This window comes from Ailuropoda melanoleuca, chromosome 7, assembly GCF_002007445.2.
Source record: "Ailuropoda melanoleuca isolate Jingjing chromosome 7, ASM200744v2, whole genome shotgun sequence".
Classification (NCBI taxonomy): Eukaryota; Metazoa; Chordata; class Mammalia; order Carnivora; family Ursidae; genus Ailuropoda; species Ailuropoda melanoleuca.
In genome coordinates, this window is record NC_048224.1 from 132,186,867 (window position 1) to 132,210,077 (window position 23,211).

At 46.4% G+C, this 23,211-nt stretch overlaps 1 protein-coding gene and 1 long non-coding RNA gene across 3 annotated transcripts; one reads left to right on the forward strand and one right to left on the reverse strand.

Moving 5' to 3' along the window:
* Positions 1 to 2,442: 2,442 nt before the first annotated feature.
* METTL21C (methyltransferase like 21C) lies at positions 2,443 to 12,919 on the reverse strand. Of its 2 annotated transcripts, XM_034665451.1 has the most exons (7): positions 12,843 to 12,919; positions 12,602 to 12,671; positions 10,320 to 10,457; positions 7,151 to 7,302; positions 4,273 to 4,390; positions 2,836 to 3,248; positions 2,444 to 2,659 (listed from the first exon to the last, which is right to left on the reverse strand). In XM_034665451.1, exons 3-6 carry the CDS (start codon positions 10,444 to 10,446, stop codon positions 2,854 to 2,856), a joined length of 792 nt encoding a protein of 263 aa, XP_034521342.1. In that variant the 5' UTR covers positions 10,447 to 10,457; positions 12,602 to 12,671; positions 12,843 to 12,919; the 3' UTR covers positions 2,444 to 2,659; positions 2,836 to 2,853. The 2 variants fall into 2 exon arrangements, with proteins under 2 accessions (XP_034521343.1, XP_034521342.1); XM_034665452.1 differs by lacking the exons at positions 12,602 to 12,671; positions 12,843 to 12,919 and adding an exon at positions 11,122 to 11,296 and having other exon boundaries at positions 2,443 to 2,659.
* A 3,017-nt stretch (positions 12,920 to 15,936) lies between these two features.
* LOC117803127 lies at positions 15,937 to 22,533 on the forward strand. Its single transcript, XR_004626805.1, has 3 exons — positions 15,937 to 16,165; positions 17,554 to 17,626; positions 20,288 to 22,533. It is a non-coding gene; the product is annotated as an uncharacterized LOC117803127 (long non-coding RNA).
* The last annotated feature ends 678 nt before the right edge of the window (positions 22,534 to 23,211 follow it).

Below are 23,211 nucleotides of genomic sequence, written 5' to 3' on the forward strand. Positions count from 1 at the left end.
TAAGCTCTGAATTTTGTTAGTCTGAATGTAGTTAACAGGAGGAAAAAAGTGGATTAGTCATAATGAAGGAGGAAGCTAGGAAAGAAGTGGGAGGTGTAAGTACTGCTCTCCGGTGAAGGGCCCGGGGTGTCTCACCCACAGGAGGGCCTTCCCAGAGCCCGCGGACGGGCGGCAGGCAGGGCAAGAGGCAGAGATGGTCTACCGCACTGCGCACTGTGTGGCAACAGGCCAGTTGCCCCCTCCTGCAAAGGTCTCGTGTTAGTGTCATTTAGAACGCCTGCTTTTGTGAGAGGATTTCAAAGAATTAACAAGCAAGTGTATAATTTATTAAAGTCATGTCCTCTCAAGGGTCAAACATGAATAATTATAGTTCCAGGATCAAGGACAGATGTCCAGGACGGCCTGCATTTCCAGTCATGACATGAAAGTTCTAGAATCTGACTATGCCAAGCCCTATCCAAAATGTGAGTAGAATATAAAGCGGCTGGAAAGATCTTCTATAATTTTCATCTTATGTGTGATTTTAAAAGGTACTAACCTATATGCCTTAGTGATCTGCCTATCAAGCTACCTCAAAACTGGGTGTCTTCTAACAACAATCATTTCTTTTCACTCATGAGTATAACTTGGCTGGAGTTTGGTTCAAGCTGGGCTTGCCCTGGGTGGTCCCAGAGCTGTCATTAAAATGTACAATTTACAGGAAGAACAGGGTGAAGGGACATTTTGAAGGATACCCTGGTGATGCCGTCAGCATAACACAGCAGGTATAAATGCCGCAGGACAGGCAACTCACATTCTTCAGCAGATAAATGGCCAGAGGAAAAAGTAAGAGGGAGGGAGGAACTACAGGTCGAAAGAGACTTCAGATACATGCCAGCCAATCAGTGAATCCAATGCAGAGCTCATCTGGGTCCTGATTCAGACAAACTAAAAATAAATGTCGTGACATTTAGGAGACAAATAGAAATTGGAACCCTGGATTTTTCAACATATTAATATGTAATACTAAATTACTTAGTATAAAATTTTATATTACATAAAATATATTTTTAAATGTGATAAAGTATTTTGGTTATGTGTTTTATATATATCTGAACCAAATCTACAGAAGAAAGGATATCTATTATTTCCTTCTAATTAATACAGAATTGGAGAAGTAGGTGGAGGTACAGATAAAAACAAGATTTGCCAGGAGTTGAAAATCCATATGGGGGTGGGGTCATGATTCTTTCATCTACTTACTTATGCAGCATTATTGAAATAGTTGCCATACAATAAACTGCACATGTTTAAATATACGATTCGTCTACTTCCAATATATTTAAGTTTTCCTATAAAAGTTTGAAGACAAAGAGTCTTCACAATTATAATCAATCTGGCTTTTCTAAAAGGGCAGACCTGTATCCATTTAGAACATAATGAAATAAGCATATGATCATCCTATCCTTTTGTCCTGGATATGTGAAAGAAATCCACTTACAAGTCTAAGAAGAGATTTAGGGGTCAGTTCCCATGCTGTAATATCACTGAGCTTTATATATTGACATTTGGCAACCTTGCTAAACTCAAGAATTCCAGTAATTCCACTGTAGCTTATTCACAGTCCCAGGACTCAGCAAACCAGGGCCTACACATTTAATCTGATCCATAGCCTGCTTTTTTGCAGGGTCCACAAGCTAAGAGTGGGTCTTGAATTTTTGTAAATGGCTGTAAAATATGTATATAATACACATATGCTGTAGAAACAGTGTGTGGCCTGAAGATATTTATTAGCTGGCCCTTTACAGAAAAGGTTTGCTGACCCTGGCTTACATAAACAATCCTATCATCCACAAATAGTGTCCCTTTTCTTGCATCCTAAATGTGCGTGTTTTATTCATTTGCTTTCCCACATTGGCTAAAGCCTCTAGTATAATGCTGAGAAATGGTGGTGGCTGGATTTTTTATTGCTTTCCCCTATCAGAGAAGAAGGTTTTAACATTTTATAATCATGATGTTTTAGATTTTTTGTAGTCTTTATCAAAACAAATTCCATTCTTTCTTACTTTTCTAGAAATTTTAATCATAAATTTGTGGGGGGGAAACAAACAATCCAGAAATCTAACTTGAAATGATCCCAGCAATTCAGTGGCACAGAAGTAGGGTATTTGTAGGCTGGATTCTCTTAGGAAATTCCTAACACAAATCCATTTCCTTATTCCAGTACCATTCCCGTATTCTTCATTTTTAATCCATGTGAAGCCAGTGTTTTCTGTCACTCGGTAGCCTCTCCGTTTGCCGCAGCTAAATCTGCTGCAGCTAAATTCTTGAAAGTTAAGATAGAAGGACGCTTTCAAGCTCAGTTTCAAAAAGCATGTGACCAAAGCGTATTGACAAGTTTGCAGTCAAAAGAACAACGGGGAAATCCATGAATTTATTATATAAAGTTTATTAAACAGTTGAGACTTTTTGGAAGCCAACACAGCTACTTTTGTTTTCAATATTACTCTTTGTAGATATTTAGATTAACCAGGTGATCGTAAATAGGTTATTTTAGAAAGCTGCTGTAACATTAAATTAGTTTATTCCAGGCACACCAGTCGTTTTTATGCACCACCCCTCAACCTCACAAAAAGTCTAACAAGTTCTAACACTGCTCAAAAGACACACTAATGTTTCANATATTTAGATTAACCAGGTGATCGTAAATAGGTTATTTTAGAAAGCTGCTGTAACATTAAATTAGTTTATTCTAGGCACACCAGTCGTTTTTATGCACCACCCCTCAACCTCACAAAAAGTCTTTTGTTGACAATACAAGTTCTAACACTGCTCAAAAGACACACTAATGTTTCGAAGGGCATTCTGCTTAATTTAGTCCCATTTTAGTATTCCTTTGAAAATGCTGACTGATGACTCTGGAAATTCAGCCACGAGTGTTGTGTCAAAAACTTGCTTGAATTTATCCAAGAATTCGTAATCGGTGCTGAACCTGAATTTGTTGGCCCAAAGCAACACCGTCCCTGGCTGACAAAGGTACGCCATGGTGGCGAGCAGCTTGTCCAGGAAGTAGTGGTGGTAGACCACGTCTGAGGCCAGAACATAGTCGTAATAAAACGTCGACTTGGGGAAGTGCTGCTCCAGGCTCTCTCCCCAAACCAGCTCTCTCACTTCTGGCAGATGCGCTGCACGTTTTAATGTGTTCTTCAAAAGATTGTATTGAAGGTTTCCGAGGACATCAGGCAAATCCGTTGCTGTGACTTGAGCTCCTAAGAGATAAAGAGAAGAGTTGTAATAACTACCTGGAAACATGCAGGCAGCCATGGTAGACATAGACACTCAGGGAGACACAAGAAATGAAACTGAGCTTCTCAGTTTTGTCCGCATTGACAAGTGGGCTGGACATACTTGACCCAATCCCACCAGATAACTTTCCCGTGGGGAGCTCTGCCCTGTACACTGTCTGATGTTTGACGGCGTCCAGGGTCTCTGTCCCCCGACTCCACCCCCAGCTCATGACGATCAAAAATGTCTCTAGATGTGGCCATATGTCCTTTATGGGGCAGAATCACCTTTGGTTGAGAACCACTGAAAATAATGTTATCATTTTTTAAGAAACAGTGATGCAGTGTTGGGAGATTTCAGGATAATTAGCTGCTTACTATAATAATTCACCATGTTTTTCCTTCTAAAACTCTCTTTATCTGAAAATTTTATCTATTTTGTATGACTACCTTTCTCCAACCTAAATTTGTTAAATTAATTGTTAGGCGTTTTAAAGCTAGTGGCAAGAGTTCACAAAGTGGACCACCCCATTTCCAGACTGGATTTAATAGAGGAAGCTCTGTAACAGCATAGGCAGAAGTACACCACATATGTACGCACCTCTTGCTCTGTGCCCGGAGCTCACAACCTGCATTTGGTGCATGAATCTGACTTCATATCAGATTAACTCACCTATTTTTCTTCAAAATGTTAGTTATAATATTCGCGATGATAAACAGGAGACAGCATAACGTAGCTATTTACAACAGGAGAGTCACAGCTCCAGAATTTCAGCTTCATCACACAGTCCTCGGTGGGCTGGGCAGGTCCCCTAACCTCTCTCTCACATGCGATTATCTTATTTCTGGGCTAACAGGACTAATTCCTAGCTCATGATATTTTGGGAGATTCAGTGAGTGAGATCATGGCCAAGCACCTGAGTCACAGCCGGCCACACAGAAAGCACTCGCTATCATTGCCATCAACATCAAGGTTTTTTGAAACAAAGTCAGGAATAAATAGACAAACCTAAAATACTGGCCACAATGGAGACAAGGCCTGGTCCAGCACCAATCTCAAGTATCTTAGCATCTTGGAGATTCAGTTCCTCTGTATGTTCCTCCAAATACTGACACAAAGCCGTAGCCTAAAAAGATATTTGCAGTTGTCACCTGAGCATTGGAACATTGGAAAACAGTGGCGACCCGACTCCCCTTCCCTACCCCAAGTGAAATACTACAAGAGATGTTAATAGTTGCAGTTTATTGAGGGGCTCATAAGAATCGAAATATGCATTCAATGCCCTATGTGGACCTCTGGACTATGAAAGGTGTGACATGCAGCAGAGGAACCCGAGACACAGACTTGCTAAATCACATCTATCCGAAGACTCTGGGTCAGTGTCCAGGAAGAGGAAGGTCCACTAGGCTCTTGCAAGTCCAGGGAGGAGGCCTGAACACAGCAACTCTTGCTCTGGTTTGGTCTTGCCCACTGCCACCTGCTCCAAGAGCATTGCTGTACGTCTTCACCACTTCCCTCCAGACTCCTTTCTCGAAGTTCAGGTGGGTTAGAACTTTGTCTGCTACCCTGCACAACTGGGCAGTTTATTTTTTTAGCAGTCATCCAAGGAACAGTACAGTGCTTCTGAGGCTGCGCGCACTCTGGGGCGGTGGGCGGCTCCAGACTGCGTTTCTACAGAGCACCGGCCGATGGCCATGCTGCTGGTCCGTGGACCACACTTTGAGGAGCAGCGAGGAGATGCTAAAAAGCATATGAATGAGTTAAGATAACTTGGTATGCGGAAGCTCAAAACGTTCCTTTCTTTCCCCCTTCATTCTCTTCTGCCTCCCCTTCTCCTGACCTTTCTACGAAGAGATAAAGGGTTCTGGACTTGCGCTGACGGCTGAGGCGTTCACCTTTATGCGATGGGGTGTCGATAGCGCCGCGGATTTGAGAGCTCAGGAAGGGTTCGGCGTGAGGACGCGAATCCTGAGATGACGAAGCAAACTGAAGTCTCGTCTGTGTGCACTCTGACCTCTCGTCTTCCTGTGGCTGCTCTGAACTTGTTGGGAGGCCACTTTTCGTGGGGGGCCTGGGCTGGCGCGGGGGCAGCCGGGACCGTTGGAGCCGGCCAGGGCAGGGGCGGCAGCAACCCCCGCCCACAGGCCGCTGCCTCTCCCCCCCCNCCCCCCCCCCCCCCCCCCCACCGTGTGTTCACAGTGAAGGGTCCACGGGCCCAGACGAACGTGCCGTCACGTCTCCTCTCACGCGGACTCAGGCACGCGAGGGGCGTCAGGAGGCACAGGCTGGGGGCACCGGGGGCCAGCGAGAGGTGCCCTAGGTGCTGAAGGAGGAGGGCCGCGCCCAGAGGGTCCGGCGGGGGCGGCGGTGAAAGAGCCCCGCACAGCGCATTGCCCAGAGCGCTGGCGCTCGGAAGGGAGCTCTCTGGATCAAGAGCAAGGATAGAGATCAGTGGTGGCAGGGTTTCAATAGGAGGAAGTGTCAACTAGAGCCACCAAGAAGATGTGCTTTGAGGGGGTTTCCAGGCTTCCCGCAGTGCCCTGCCCGCTGATCCACCGGCCAGGGCCAGCTGGGGCGCCGCCTGGAGACAAAGCTTTTCTCCGAAAGCACGGCATTTCTTCACCCCCACCTTCCCAGCCCTGTTAGCAGGCGGGAGAGGGATCTCTTTCATGGACAGCTGCACTTGGAGTCCCACGAGGAAGGGTGTTTTCCTGCTTCATGACAACCCTTCCTTCGCAGCTTTGCGGAAACTGAGGTGCCGGGAGAGGCCAGGGTTTGGTGCGAGAAAGGTTGAGGCCTTGGTGAGAATAAAACGGTCCCGTGGACAGATATTCTTCCACTCCTGATCTCCTGGTAGCCCTGCTATGGTTGTCAGTTTGCCAAATATATTACAATAGGAAGCTGGGGAGCAGTTTGGTGGTTTTTAAACTTGTTATTAAGCCAAAGAAGAGGATTTCCCTATGAAGGAAATCATACTTGAACTCATAGGGAAGAAATACTGAGCTTCCTTAGCTGGACGGGTGAGGGTAGGCAGCTCTAGGAGCCTGGAGCCCTTTGTCAGCCCCTCCCCCTCGTCCACCCGCCTTGTCACCTGCCACTGGTACCCAGGCCACCTGCCCCAGGGAGCTCCATGGCACCTCCACCCCGGGCATTCAGCTGCGGTCCCTGGAACAGCAGGCCTAACGCCCCCCTGCCCCCGAGTGGCAGCACCTCCAAGTCCCAGATCTGCATTTGAACCCAAACCCTGGGCCATCCATGCCCCATCAACGACAGAGCAGCCTGAATCCGGAACCTCTCAAAGAACCACCGAGCTTGCATGGGAGGCCCGCTGTCCCAAATGCGGTGGCACAGCTCTCCCAAATGAGTCAACTTTTCTGAGCCCCCATCTCCCCAGTTGGCAGGTGCAAACAGTGGCGCGTTAGTAATCCCGGGTGGCGGGCGCCGAGCTAGCAGATTGACTCGAGATTCAGAGCGTCTCCCCCATTTCCATGCCTCCCTCTCGGGGCCGCTGCAGGGAGGAGAGGCAGGCGGCTTCCTACCCACTTCCTCGGGAACACCCACGGCAGAGAAGGGAATCGAGCACCCGGCTCTGATTGGTTTTTTTCTCAAAATTCATATGAATTTTTCATCTCACTTCCTGATATATTCAAGCTGATCTTAACGTAAAAAATAATATTTCAAGAATGGCACAGAGGGAAATGATGGCTTCTGGGAGAGATGTTATGCTTTTGGGGAGCCAAGCTCTCCCCCAGCCCCCTGGGGCCAAGAAGTTCCCCTGCAGAAGCACAGAACGGGAATGCACTCAGCAGCCTGTCCACGGCAGGCCTAACATGTGGCACTGTCGCCCCCAGGAGCCCCTCCTTCCCAGAGGTAATGGCTGCCTCACCCCCGGCCACACCACCGCTCCGTAGCTCTCTATTGACTCTTGGATGACGATCTTCGTGCCTGCAAACAGGTAGTGCTCCTGAGTGTAGCTGGCGTAATCTGTAGGAACAAATTTCTGGAGGCTACGAAGAGATGGTTCTATCTTGTTCGGATCTGTGGGGGCAGAAAATGGAATAGTTTCCATGATTTGTTGATCTAATGCAAGTACACAGTAGGCACAGCTGGTAAAATGGGAAGGGCCTGGGCAGTTTTCCCACAGAGAGGGGTGACTCCAGCAATGCCTGGCTGCAAACTAGCACAAAACGGAGCGATGCCCGGCGACAGGGACACGAAGTTCAGGTGCGACGTTCCCGAGAGACCATCGCCAGAGGATGCCCCGGGTAGTTCTGCGAGGTAGCAGAGGACAGAGAGGTGTGGCTCCGTCCCCACCCCTCTGTTTTGGTGACAGGAGGAAGCCAGCCTACCAGCAGGATGGCGAGAATGCGCTGTCTGGATGCAGACCTAAGCAAACACAGACCTGACTATTTTTAGGACTTGAAGTGAAGGAACATTCCCACACGTTGGCTGGAGCATGTTCCTTAAATCCTTCCTACAACTGCTCCTCAAAAGGTACAGGTCACCCAAAGACGAGCCAGCTCCACAGTCCTGGGGGAGGCTGTCAGATGAGCTCTGCCTATTAAGTTACAATTGCTTTAAATACCCTTTAAACTCATGAGCAGCTCTCAAATATCACATAAAATGAGCGGAAAAGAGCACCTGATCGGGGCTGACATCATGGAAGCCGAGACTGTGCAGATTTTGCTGGATCTTTCAGGATAACAGGAGCAGTGCGTGAGGATGTCAGGAGTGGGGATGCCGCGCGCCCTCACACTAGGGGCGGGCAGCGAAAGAGAAGCTGCTGGTGCCGGCGGTGAGAAGGAATCAGCAGCGAGGAGCTGGAGGGAAACCTGCGTGAAACCTGCCTTGGCTCGCTGAGATCCACCAGGGACCTTTCTAACCACAGGTGGAATGTGGGCTTTGGAAAATAGCGACAAGGAGTGGTCAGTTAACCTCCGAGGCGCTCTAATCAGAAATGTCCCCCCACCCCAGGCGGAAGAGGAGGCGGTGGGGGCAGGGCGCGAATACGGGGTGAAGGGTAGAGGGTGTTGGAGACACCTAATCGGGCGTCCGCCCCTCAGAGGCAGGCGATTTCAGGTGTCACTGATTAGCACCTGCACGAGAGCCCTCCTGTGCTGCCGGTCTGCAAATCCGAACAGGTTCACAGAAGAGCACAGACATTCCAAGTCCGCTCTTAGAAATGTTTCCAGCAGTTTGACTATGTCCAGTTACCAAAACACAGGGCTTGTGTTTTGTTTTCACATGTATTTTCATTGTGTTTTTCTAGAAATGAATTTTTGCTGTATTTTACCCAAAAAGTGTCCGTGTGCAGCAGACTGAGAAATAGTCTTTGAGCACAGGGACCATGACAGATGTCCACAGCTCCCCAGGGTGCTGTTCCCACCACCCCCCTGCCCCGCGCCCTGGGTCTGATGTAGTGTGAGTTCCACCCCCGGGGGAGAAGTCTGTGCCCTGAACCTGCAAATAAATAGTGACCAAGTCAGGCACAAGACACCGTCCTGGTAGGGGATGTGGGGAGGCTGTAGGACTGGGAGGGAGACCTGTGTCCCTCACCCACCTCTTATTAGGGGAAGCTCCTAACATCTAACACCACCAACTCATCATCTGTGAACAACCAAAGAGGCCCTAGCTTCTCCCCTCAAGCTGACAGAACTGTTGGAGAGACGATAAAAAGGCAGAGGAATAGACCATGGCGTGCCAGGAAATGTTCAACCATCAGCTTGGGGCAAGGGGATGAAGCACTGATTTGTAGGGTTTGATGGTCACCATGGTAGGAATGCTTCCATCTCGGCGACTTCAAACTACCTGCAGACATCACCGGAGAAGACGTGCCCTGCCCACCATGACCGGGGCTTTCCACCTGCTTTCTACCAGGCAGGGCAACAGACACCAGGAAGCTCAGCAGCATAGACGCTCATAATCTCAAAACGTAATAAAGTACATCAGGATGAGTTGTGAGTATCCATTACCTTCGTTTTTTAATATACCTTTGGCTTTTGTATAATCTCTTTAGTGGTAAGTTTTCATAACTCACATTTCAATAATGGCCATGTTTAACAACCACCGTCAAAAAAATCCCTGAAATTCAGGGGCTGGTTCAGGCTGGTCGGTGCAAGGAGTCGGCACAGGGCTGCTCCATTTTCCTCTGAGGTTTCGTCACTGGGGTAGGTGACTTGGAGCAGCCAGACCAACCGGGACCCACGCCAGCCCCTGCGGACTTCCCTCCCCCACTGTGGCTCAGACAGGTCCTCCTTCCCTTCCTCCCACGTCTCACCAGCTGGGGACCTATTTTTCTCTCAAGACAGTGGAAAAGGTCAATGGGCTGAATTGGAACGGCTCATTATTTCACAGGCGAATGAGCTGATATATACATTTTTCCAACCAACATTGTAAAGAAATGTGGGGACATAAATATTCTCCCAGAAGACCCTTTTATGTTCGACAAAGATAAAGAAATTTATGCTTATTACACACTAGATGTTTTCATTTATTGTATCAATGCTAGTCTGAGAGTTTTAGATCAGATTTTAGAGATATAATTGCCTTTTTACGTACCCTAGTTTAGTAAAAATAAATAGCATCCTGTCTTAGTTGAGCTGGAATAAAACTTTACCATGTTAAATGATTATAAATGTTTGGAAGGCCATACTTTGGCTTTTCTGACATTATTCGTTATGTCTATTATTTATTACTACCAAGTCCCTGTCCAGAAATGCAACCCACGTATGACACAGCTGCCAGGAGAACATGTTGGCGAAAAGCAGACATGAACCAAGATTTTGTTTCTTTTTAAAGATTCTTGTGACACAAATATAACCATTTGAGATTTATACATGGGATAAGACAAATTTAGATTTAAGTAAATAATGAAAAAATTGGGATAACTTTTAGTGCTATGCTCAGACTTGCATAAAGGCACTTTTCTACTAAGCTTCGCTATAGGAACAATCTAGAATTAAAAGGAGATGGGAATTCTTATCACTGAAGTTAACTGGGAAATGCCATGGCCAGGAAAGCAACTGACAAGGTGTCCCAGTGAGGAAGGAGGTTACCTCCTGGGGGTCCATTGGTGCTGTCCTCCTGGGGACCCCCCTCCGCCGGCTCTAAGCAGCCATCTGGGGTGCACGGTGCTTCCTGCAGGCGCCCGGGCTGCTGCTCGGAGCTCAGACACACGTCCATAACCGCAGCCGCTGGAGAGCAGAGAACCAGACAGGCCCCGAGAGTTCAGCCCAGGCTGGCTGAGCCTCCCGGAGGCTCTAAAAAGTGCAGCTTATCGCCTTAACATCTGCTGAGCCGAAAAGAAACTGTGCTTCTCAGCTTAGCTCCCCCGGTGAGCAAAGCAGCTACCCAAGGAGCTGCCATCCTAGTTTTGCAGAGCAAAAGAGAAGCGGACCATGAAACATCACCACACCTGTTCTGTGCATCAAGAAATGCAAAAACAGACCAAGTGTTGCCGGAGGACAGGCACAACGTCGCTGGGGTGGAAAATGTCTTTCTAATAGCTTTTGGAAATGAACCTTAGTGAAGAGACTCTGATCCAGCAGCACATCCTACCATCAGGAGCACCATGTGGATGGAGGGATCAATGACATCGTGGATGAGAAGGCAGGATTTGGACCAAATACAGGGCTGCTCCCTTTTCATCTGAGGCTTTATTGCAAGATCATAGAAAGCTCTAGGGGCTGAGCCAGGAGCCTGAGCTGGCTCCCCACTCAGGCACATGGCAACTCACTTAATCCCATCCCACACCATTTCCTCATCAACAAAAAGGGGATAATATAGTATCTGCCAACTTCCCAGGGCCACAGTGGGAAACAGGAGAGTGAAAGTGATGAGTACAGAGAGGAAAACCACCTGATTCAGAAAAGGAGACCTGGCTGTGGGGATCACTGATCCGTATCAAAATAGTAACACATGACTTCACCGCAGGGCGTGTATTGTCGCCAAACGCCGTTCTGCTGCTTTAAGTGTATCGATTCATCCAGTCCTAGCAATAGCCCCTGTGAAGCAGATGCTATTATTATGCCTCTTCTCAGATGTGAGCAATCCAGGCACAGAGCTTGAAAAGCAGCCCAAGAGCTGTGGCGGAGTGAAACCCAGGAGGTCCAGCTGCAAAATCTACGTTCGTAACCGCCCAGCGGGTACACGTTGGGTGGGCGTGAGCAGCCTTGGGTTCCCTTGCTTACTTTGCCCTGAAATGACTCAAAATGTTTAGCCGCCACAGTGATGTTTGCTAGTGTTTTTTTTTTTTTACAAAATGTGATTGATTTTCCTCCTCTGTGTTTACCATCCTGAGTTGGTCTCCACACCCCAGAGTTGCCCATCCCATCGTTCCAGCCAACCGGGGGCAGCAACCAGACACGCCAGCCATACCGTCACTGCCTAGCTGACCCAAAGCCATTCAGGCATTGGCTTACTCCAGTGAGCAAACAGGCAAAATGCAAGAAAGCACAGCCCCTGAAGCAAATGTCCTTCCACTGCACACCTGGACAGGTCGCATGTGCCTCACATTAATGCGCAACAGGACTGCAAACAAATGAGATCACTGTGGAAGCAATTTAACATGTTTGTTGGCTCTAGAACTGACTAATCAAATACTTGCCCCACTTCTCCAGCTCACCAAACCAGCCAGAGTGCCCGCGGGTCTGTGCTTCACGCAGAAGTGCTTTCTCTTGCAGATACTTACTCATTCGTTCCTTTAAGGTTTCCCCAACTCCAGGAAGTTAATTGTTCCCCTGAAAGATGGCAGCCTGGCTGATGATGAGTACACACAGAGCCTTCAGGGAGGAAGCCTCCACGCTGTGGTGAGGAGCCTGTCTCTGGATCTTAGCCCCGCCATGTACGCTCCTTGTTGAAGACGTAGATAATGGGGATACTACCCCCCATGGTGGTCGGGGGCAGTAGGAGAGGTAAGCCATGCAAAGCATCTCACATACAACAGCAACCGTCCTGTCTGAAGCGAGGAGGGCAGTCACGCAAGCCACACTCATCCAGCACCAGGGGACTCTGGGCATTACATTTAAGACATTTCCTCATTTTGCCTGCAAGCAAAGGAGAATTATTTTCCAATACCAGGTGTGCTTTTCCTTATGAAAGGAAACGACTCCCTCCCCCATCATCATAGTTGACATGAGAAATTAACTTTTCCCCTGACATCTGTGCATTGAAAGGCAATCTAGAAAACAATGACAGTGCTCTCTACCTGGTGCTGTTAGTCTGACGTCGCATATGCCATATGGCATGTGTTACTATTTGATAAAGATTCTCAAAGTTTTTCAAATGCTGTCTTGTTAATCCCCTCAAAATCATTTCAAACTGTTAGTATAAACATTACCTTACGTAGCAGAAGAGAGGTGAGATTTCTGTGCACCCTTGAATCCCCACTGTTTTATATAGATCTGCACCTGAAAGGATTAGCATTTTATGAACAAAAGCCAGCCAGTGCAAGCCCAAGTTATTTAGGGTAGCATGACCCACCAGGACTCAGACACATTACTTTGCTAGAATATCCATTCTCTCTCCCTCTCTCAATTCTCAATGTTCTCTCTTTCTCTCTCTCTTTCCTACATACTCACATGCAATCCTTGCAACATGAAATGGAATCACCCTCAAAAGATCCAGAAAATGCCTCCAGCAGAACAGAGGCTCTCCTTTATGGCGTTCAGTTGCCATGATGGAGTTTGAAATGCAGACATATTTCACTTTAAAAAGAAGTGGGGGGTGGGGTGGTTGGGGTTTTGTACAGACGCGCAGACTTTCTCTGTGCTCATCAGCCAAACTGCTGTGGCCAAAGGGAGGAGTCATGCCTGCCGTGGACGGTCCTGGACCCTGCTCCGAGCAGCCGGAATAACACAGGACTCTACCAGGGAAGACAAGAGAACATCAAACTACAAGGGACGTGAGTTAAAGGCTTAAGTTTGCATGAGGAGTATTTAGTATTTAGAGGAGGGCAACGATGAATAAGAAACCAGAAAAACTCTTCCAAGAAAAAAGCAAGCCATTGCAATTTCTTTCATTGAAAAAAAGGGCAGTTAAAAAAGGAAGGGGAAAATCGTGTGCTCATTTGGGAAGCCTGGGAACCCTTAAAATAGAATATAGGGCATGTAAATTAAAACCTTGGCAGATGGGAGTTAAACAATCACTCCCGTTTTTGAGGGGCTAAGCGAGTAGTGATTGAGCTTGAGTGGATACAAGAGCCTATTTTTATTTTTTTACCCCACGTTGGTACTCTCTTCGCTGCTGTCATTTTTTTTTTTTATGTGCATTTCTTTTAAGCTAGGATCTTCATCTGGGTGTGCTGTGGTCCCAAGACCATCAGGTTTGCTTTCCCATTCCCCTCAATAAGGAGAGGTGACCTGGAGCCTGGCTCAAATCTGTCATTTGAATGCTGTCATATTCTCCAAGTGGTCCAGGTCTCTGATGGTGTCACTTGGGTAACTGGTTTCCACCAGGGGTCAGCACAGCTATGTAAGCACCCCTAGATGTAAGAAGTAGCAAAAGGGTGGTCATCATTACAATTGTATAAATAGCTTTTAAAAACTGATTGCAATGTATATGAATGTGTCCCTGTAATACTGGCTATATCAGAATTACCTGGAAGCTTTAAAACACATAGACTCCAGGCCCCTGGAAATTCCTGCTCAAAGGTTGAGAGAGAGCCTAGAGGTTTGAGCTCAAGTCCCATAGCCGCCCCCTGTGTGTTTTCAGCAGCTGGCATATGGCCAGTGCCAATCTATAGGGCAAGAGACACATGACTTACTCTCACATAGTTGAAATGCCAGCCCCTGACGAGGGATTAGGCTTCGGGCATGGCTCTGGAGGACACACGGATGAAGTAAGTGCCTCGGAAGCGCATTTGGTCTCAATAGGAAAGAACTTTCTAACAAGCAGAACAATGGAACAATTGATCTCAGGGAGCCAGCATAATGGAAAATGGGCCAGATTTGGAGTCAGAACACATGAAATTGGACCAAAGGTTTATACAGGGTCAATAAAGAGGCCGAGTGTGTGGTCTCTCTTTCTTCAACGGTGTAGACCTCTGATCTCCCACAATGTTTTTTTCCAACTGAACCTAACTCTCTCAGCCAGTGGTCCTCACCATGGAGGAATCCGACCTTCCTTCCAGGGACACTTGGAAATTTGGTGATCTTGTGGCTCGTCACATCTGGGGCGGGGAGCTGTTGGTATCTAGTGCATAGAGGCTGGGGCGGGGGGCTGCCAAACGCTCTGCATTGCTCAGGACAACCCTTCACAGCAAAAATCGATCCTGCCCAAAATGTCACCAGGGCTGAGCCTGAGAAACCCTTGTCTTGGGGGGCATCAGAGTGGCAGGGTGAATTCTCAGGACACTTTTAAGTAAACTCTACCCACAACGCGGGGCTCAAACTCATCACCCCAAGATCAAAAGTCACAGGCTCTACCACCTGAGCCAGCCGGCGGCCACAGGGTCAATTCTAATTTCCATCCTACACACACCGTCTACTAACTGAGTGATCTCTGCCGCCTCGGCCTCAGTGTCCTCGCCTATAAAATAGGGTGGATTAGCATTTCCAGACTGTCCAATAGAGAGAGCCAACATCATACCTTCTGGCTCTATCAGGTTTCTCCTGGGAGCAGACCCGGAGACAAGGATTGGAAAGGATATGGAGGGTGGAGGGGGCAGGGGAGTAGAATGATCCAGGGCAAGAGTGGGCAGCCAGCTGCTGCAGGGGGCAATAAAAACTTGCACCCGTGGGGCAAGGCTGGGAGATGAGACAAAATGCACAGCTCAGAATGATTCTATTCCAGGTTCAGAGGGCTTCTGGAGGATTCGAGCACCTCAGCATGATGCAGAAACCAGCAGCTGGAGGACGCAGATGTGTCTGAGAGAGGTGAGTGAGGCCCAAGAGCACCTGCTGTGGCCCCAGAAGATGCTAGCACCCTTCACGCATGTGTAGAAGGGGACATTGATGTTTCCAAAAGAATCGGGCACAGTGCCCATTGCCTAGAAGGTCATCGATAAATAAATGTCCTGTATTAAATTGTATGCCATTCCAGTAGAGGGTTGAATCAGTAGGTTCTTTGGAGGGATTCACTCACTGAATCAAATAGAAACATTGAGCTTTGGGGCTTGAGAAATGAAGGACTCCGGGCTGCTCCCGTCCCAGAGACTTCAGCGGCTGGGGTTCCCGGGCCTTCTTGGAAAACAGTGCTGTTGGAGGCCTCAACTGCTGCCCATCCCAGCCTGGCGTCACTGTGGCCGAGATTCAAGATCCAGGAGAGAAGGTACTGACTGGTCCAACTTGATCATAAGCTCGCCGTATAGGTAGGGCTGGATGATGTGAGAAGCATCCCACCAAATCATGAGGAGTAGGGCTGGGAACTGAAGGCGGGACAACAAGCAAGGGTTCTGTATGGCTTCTTCCCCTTCCTGGCCAGCCTGTGTGTCCGTTCTTTCCTATTTCCATGAACACAATTTCAGAATGGACACCCATCCTCTCTACAACGGAGGATGGCCTAAGTCTCGCCGGCTATTGCCTCTGGAGGGATCGCAGCTCTTCCTCTCTAACTCAGAACCTCCTGATGGGGGTCCACGCCTCCCTCCCAGTGGGCATGCGCCCCAGGTGCCGGCGGGCAAGAACCTGATTGGCTATTTCGTCACTGCTCGCGATGCGCCGCTGCTTCCCGGAATGTGAATGGGAGGCTCACTGCTTTTCGCCTGACCTTCACTAAAACTCTACAAAGTTAGAGTTGCTGATCAAATAGAAGATATGTCCCCATACTCACTCACCGGGGAGACTGTGAGCGCTCCCTTCCAGGCAGCTGGGGATTCGCTGCAGAGCTAGACGTTCTCGGACCAGCCTGGTAACCACCGCTCAGGGAGCCGTGGGGTTTCCAGCGTGTCCGATCAGAGCGAAACGTAAGTCCATAATTTCCGGCCCCTCCACTCTCTGGCAGCGCAGTGGCTCTGGGTTCATAACCCTGTCTGTCGAATGGTTCAGGGCTGCTTCATTGCCCCCTCATCTGCCAAAACATTGGGGGCAGCCCCTGAGATGCCGGGGTGGGGGGGACACACGGTCCACCGACGCTGCCGCGGGGGTGGAAGGATTTAGAGCAGCGCGCAGCGCAGCCGCATAGCACAGGGACCGCGGCAGGATGGGGATGCGACTCTTGCTGTGCTTTGGCCGGGGCGTGAACACGATGGCCGCCGCCTCGCGCTAGAGAAGGACCACCGTCAGCGATTTTGCAGTCGGTGTTCAAACACCATTCCGGCAACACCTAAGGTTTGCCAGGCTTGTGGACATAGAAAGAATTTCCTTCTTTTTCATTGTAAATACCTTCTACATAATGATAAACGTTAGCAGTGAGGGAGAAGAACACGAGTGAAAGACTCCAATCCGTTTGGAAACAGCAAGTGAAGTTATGGGTCATTTCATCTTAAAAATAGCGCACGGCTGCTCCCCCACACCGGCCACAGGGAAAGGCGCCCCGCTCCATGAATCATCCGCCTTATAGAGCTGCTCCCCCTGGGTGTCCAGGAGCAGCCTCGAGGCCCTTACGGGCATTTTGGAGAGGAGATGTACTTAGTTGCTATTTTTAATTTTTTCCCAAGCCAGTTCTTAAACAGATTTCGCCCTCAAAGAAATTTTCTTGTTATTTTAAGAAGCATCTTCCACTGCAAATGCATGTAAATCACAATTGGTAATGGCCAGGGGTCATGTCATCAACACAGCCAAGAACACCTTGGAGCTGAGCAATAAGCCTGGGGTACTAATTACAGGGAGGAATGTCACGCTTGGGAAACGGGCTTAGATAAGGGATCCTGACATTGAAATGTCTAGGAATTTGGGGTTAGTTGGCTAATAACATTCCTCCTAATTTAAAATGTAATAAATAATGGCTTGTGGAACCAAATGAATCTTATCTGTATGGAAAAACTTTCTGGCAGTGATTGAACTTGGAGAGTGAGTGTGAGAGGGGACCCCTGGGTTCCAGGGTGCCTGTCAGGACCACCACTGTGACCGTGAGGAGCCTGACAGCCGCCCTCCCCCAGAGCTGCCCTGCCCCGCCTCCAGTGCCGGCTGTTCCTTCCACATGGCCATCAGCTGCTTGGAAATGGCACTTTTTAGAGGGGCTTAGTGGTAACAAATCATGCTCCGATTTTAGCAACAGCAGTTGACGGGTGTTCAGGAAGGTAATAAATGTTTTTCCAACAGATTTCTATTAGGAAAGAATGTTTACCTGGTGGCCCTATTCTGGGATGCGGCACAAAGAGGTAATTCCTTTCATTCTTTCCTCCCATTCCAGGGCGGACTCGATCTGAGAAACGCGTGTTTTCATCTGCAGCTGTGCTGTCATGGATCAGGGAAAACATGCGGAGGTATCTCAGTCTCAGTCCAGGTGGAAAGCAGCAGAGAGGGCGGGGCGTCTCCGGGGGAAGCGGGCCCTCCTGGGCTCCAGCTCCGGGATCACAGGGAAGCCACCAGGCTCTGTTGCCTTCGTCTGTTAGGGGTGAGAACACCTCTACCATGCCCCAGGTTCTTTTATGGGTCAAGTGAGGCAGAGCATATGAAATGCTTTTGGACATTACAGGGAGTGTGTCGGCATTATCATTAGTTCATTCGAGAGGAATTTGGACCCTAGAATATGTGTGCATCCACAAAGTTATAGAAGAAAATAAAAGTTCACTCCAGCCATGTTAGCTGACCAAGCTGATAACAGACGTTCCTTCCCACTCTGAACACATAAGGTACTGAGTAAACTGTTTTCAAATATGCTTTAAAAATGCACGTCCAGAACGTGAGAGGATATTTGCAAATATCTTATCAGATAAAGCGCTAGTAGTATCCAAAATCTATAAAGAACTTACCAAACTCAACACCCAAAGAACAAATAATCCAATCCAGAAATGGGCAGAAGACACGAACAGACATTTCTCCAAAGAAGACGTACAAATGGCCAACAGACACATGAAAAAATGCTCAACATCACTCGGCATCAGGGAAATACAAATCACAACCACAATGAGATATCATCTCACACCAGTCAGAATGGCTAAAATTAACAAGTCAGGAAACGACAGATGCGAAGAAAGGGGAGCCCTCCTACATTGTTGGTGTGAATGCAAGCTGGTGCAGCCACTCTGGAAAACAGTATGGAGGTTCCTCAAAAAGGTGAAAATAGAGCTACACTATGGCCCAGCAATTGCACTACTGGGTATTTATCTCAAAGATACAGATGTAGAGATTCAAAGGAGCACCTGTACCCCAGTATTTATAGCAGCAATGTCCACAATAGCCAAACTATGGAAGGAGTCCAGATGTCTATCAACAGATGAATGGATAAAGAAGATGTGATATATATATATATATATATATATATATATATATATACACACACACACACACACACAAATACACACACACACATATAATGGAATACTAGTCAGCTATCAAAAAATGAAATCTTGCCATTTGCAACAACATGGATGGAACTAGAGGGTATTATGCTAAGCAAAATAAGTCAATCAGAGAGACAATTTTCATATGATCTCACTCACACGTGGAATTTAAGAAACAAAACAGAGGATCGTAGGGGAAGAGAGGAAAAAACAAAACAATGCAAAATCAGAGAGGGAGACAAACCATAAGAGACTCTTAAGCATAGGAAACAAACTGAGGGTTGCTAGAGGGGAAGGAGGTGGGGAGTAATGGGGGGAAGGACGTTAAGGAGGGCACATGATGTAATGAGCACTGGGTATTATATAAGACTGATGAATCACTGACCTCTACCTCTGAAACTAATATGTTAATTAATTGAATTTAAATTTAAAAATAAATTTAAAAAATAAATTGACAGAAACAAACAAAAAAATGCATGTCCAACCTTGAAAGGAGGGAAGGCCCTAGCTACCATAAGAGAAGAGAGAATTAGAGCCACATTAGTGAGTGAATGAGTTTATACCACCACAAGCCTGGGATGTATCAGATTTGGGTGTAGGCTCTGGAATCCAAAGGCTTTGGGGTTTTGATGCACTCGGGGGACAAAAGATATGTCCTTGGGTTGACAAGACATGAGATCTGGGGTCAGAGTAAATCCAGGTTTTGGAAAGCCTGAAATTTATACAAACCTGCAGGAAGTATCCTCTTTAAATAAAAAAATTGGAATTACAAATACAGAATTGGATACAAAAGTAATATTTATTTAAGATGAGAAATCATCAAAAATAAAATTTTAAAAGATGCAAAGTAACAAAGTATTTTTAAAATGTTAATAATATATTACCAAATATTATAACTATCACAAAATAATTATTATAACATTATAACAATTATTATATAATAGTATTTTAAATGTTATATCAGTTAACTTTCTGCAATACTTTAAAAATATTATCTCCTAAAATTCTGGCTCCCTACTTTTTGATTACTTTATATGATAACAATATATTATCCTATTCCCGTAGGAAAGATAAACCATTAATAAAGTTTTCTTTTTATCGTCATGGTTAATTTAAATTTATTAGAATTAGTGATACTTTGATAAAGTTTTTTATCTTTACAACCCATAATTGGTAATGTCATGTGAATTTTCAGGATTGTTGTCAAATTTGCTTTTCTCGTATATGAGTTGTAAGATCTCAGGGCATTTAAATTTTTCTTACTGGCGCACCTGGGTTACTCAGTCGGTTAAGCTTTGGCCTTTGGCTCAGGTCATGATCCCAGAGTCCTGGGATGGAGCCCCTGCATCGGGCTCCCTGCTCAGCCCCTGCTTGTATGCTCTTGCTCTCTTGTTTTCTCTCGCTCTCAAATAAATAAATAAATCTTTAAAAAAAATTTTTTTTTCTTATTAAGAGGTGAGCCACATATATTGTTTGAATTGGTGGCCCTCACCCACTGGATGTGATCAATGCTCCAGTCTCTGTAGTGGGTTGTAAGTTTTATTTTTGTCTTCTTCAGTGTCAGTATTTCATGTGAAACAGTGAGTTTAATCTCTTTTCTCAATGTGTTCATATTATCTCTTCTTTTTTGTTAACTGGCAGTAGCATTATGTCTAAGTACTTGAGCCCCAGGTACTGTGGACTTGGACTCCAAGAAGCAGACAGAGAAAACATGAATGCACTTACGGGGCACGTGTGATGAAGGGACAAAGGACCGGGGACAGACACACGCGCGCTCACAGGTATGGAGAGAACGCACCAGTATAAATATTGGAAACGGAGATGTTATTAAAGGAAAAACAGATGGGAGCCACAGTTGCAAAACACCCCAGACCCAGCACTCACAGTCACTTAACCAAGGTTTAAACAGTCCCAATTTCCTGGAAATGCTGGCTCTGACCTTAAACAAAACTGCCATGATTGATGGGATAGAGGTGACATGAGTGGTCACAAACCTCCCCGTTAGGACATTTGCCAAGAACGATACCTTCCTCTCTAGAGTTGTTGACTAGATCGGCAGCAAAACTCCCCTCCTCTTTCTCTCCCACCCCTGCCCCTTTCCCTCTGTTCTTCCCCCCCACCCTGTTTCTCTGTTTTCTTTTGTTGTTTTCAATTATTCAAAGTTCACTGCAGTTTTATTTAGTCGTATCAAAACAAATGGAGAGGAAAACCTGAAGCAGGAGATGAACATAAATTGGGGAAATCTTGCAAAACCACAGAATAATTCTGGTGCTTGCGGAGACAAAGGCAGTGGAATAGACCCACACTCTCCCTAAGATAGTGAAGGTCGACAACTTCTGGAATCAAAACAACATTTGCCACTTTTTATCTCTTAGAGTCCAAAGACTGCTGTCAGTTGTATTGAGAAGTCAGTCTCTTTTTAATTGGTGTCATGAAAGAAAAAAAATGTGTGTGCTTACGTGTGACTGCGTGTGACTGCATGTCAGTGCGTGTGTGTTTTCAAAAGACTGCTCATGCCACCTGACATACAGCTGCTTTCAGTTTTCAAAATCTATTCATAAACATTATCTCATTTAACTAAGAGCAATTTTGTGGGATCTACAGAAAAGGCATCAGCATCGGTACCGGGGGAAAGAAGAGGAGGAAAATTTCAACAACACACACAAAAAAAACCTCACTAAAAATGAGCCAAAGACCTTAAACAGCCACCTCACCAAAAAAGATATATAGATGGCAATAAGCATATGACAAGATGCACCCAATGTCATCAGGGAAATGATCACTAGAACAACTACATATGAGATATCCCTGCACGTGGATGAGAATGGCCCAAATCCAGAGCAGTGATGATGCCACATGCTGGACAGACTGTGGTGCCACAGGAACTCTGGGAATGCAAAATGGTCCAACTGTCAACCAAGCCATAAAAAGCCATGGAGGAACCTTAAATGTATCTTACCAAGTAAAAGAAATCAGTCTGAAAAGGCTACCTACCATATGATTCCCACTACATGACATTCTGGAAAAGGCAAAACTAGAGACAGTAAAATAATAATAATAAAATAAAAAATAATCCCTGGTTGCCAGGGGTCAGAGGGGAAGTACAGATGACAAGGCTGAGCGCGGAGGATTTTTAGGACAGTGAGACTGTTATGTACGATACTACGAGTGTGGGTACATGGCATGATACGTTTGTCGAAGCCTATAGGATGGGCAACATCAAGTGTGCCCCGGATGTAACCTACGGACTTGGGGTGGTAGTGAGGGGTCCATGTAGGCTCATCCATTGTAACAGATGTACCCCCCATGGGATGGTGACAGTCGGGGAGTCAACACACGTGTGGGGATGGGGTGTATATGGGAACGCCATGTACTTGCCACTCAGTTTTGCTGTGAACCTGAAACTACCCCCAAAATTAAATGACTAATTAATAAAAGTAAATGGCAACAGAAATCGTCCAGATTTAACGTGCGTTAGGAGACCTTAATTGCAATCACTCCGGGGGGGTTCCATGTTAGTTTTGTGAGAAAACATTTAACGAGTTGATCTTTTACAATCGCTTCTCACCGTGTTAATAGAAAACCCTGAGTGGAAATCAGAATTCAATCGTCAGGTCAGTGCAAGTTGAAACCCTGGATTGCAGGGTAGCTTAAGTGCTTTACACATGTGTCAAAGATCAGCTGATTTAGTTACAGGCTTGGTTGTCTGCCCAGCACGGCAATAACGAAGGCATTATCAGTGGCACCAATACGGGATCAGCTTTCCATTCCAGACGTGTGAATCACTTCAGGTATTGGAGCAACAGCACAGGGACTTCTCCCAAAGGCGAGGATTGCAGCATGCCTTTGCACATAGACAATGAGATCGGAAATACTCACTTACACATACATGGAAAACAGCAGTCTTACCTTGCGGTATCTCTTTGAAAAACCCGGCATAAACAGGAGAGAACGTGCAAAGGCCATGCTACTTTCACTTAGGAGAAGATGAATGAGCTAAAATGCACATTTCATGAAAGCTGTCTGCGTCACCTGTCCCAGAATATGTTGATTCCAGTCCGAAATGCATGCTAAGTTATCCCAACTGATTAAAACCTTCGGCGTCACAGATAGCCAGAAAATTAACCGTCCCCCAATACAGCCTTTTTAAAAACTATGTGGGCACAGTGAGAGCCATAGGATTACAGATTGTTTATAAATGCCTTAACTCCATCAAAATCATTATTTTATTTAGAAGATAGCCCTTTCTTACAGACATTCCTTATGTAGAGTCTAACTTTGTCCATTCTCTTGGTTTAATTATTTTGTAGGTGAAAAATTGAACTAGACTTTTTATTTTTTCAAACAATTGTTGTCTCTGAAGAATCATTCCTACTTCTCTTTACCTCTCTCCTTCAGCACAGCTCGGACATCCCTGCACGGGGAGGACTTCTAGAACCCCTTCCCAGTAAATACCCTGCTTATATTCTCTTCGGTTATGGTCCAGTTTAACCGTCTGAGGGTTGTGTCTTGCCCACTGGCCTGTGAAGAACTTGAGGGTAGGGAGCCTGTACTTGGTCTGGTTA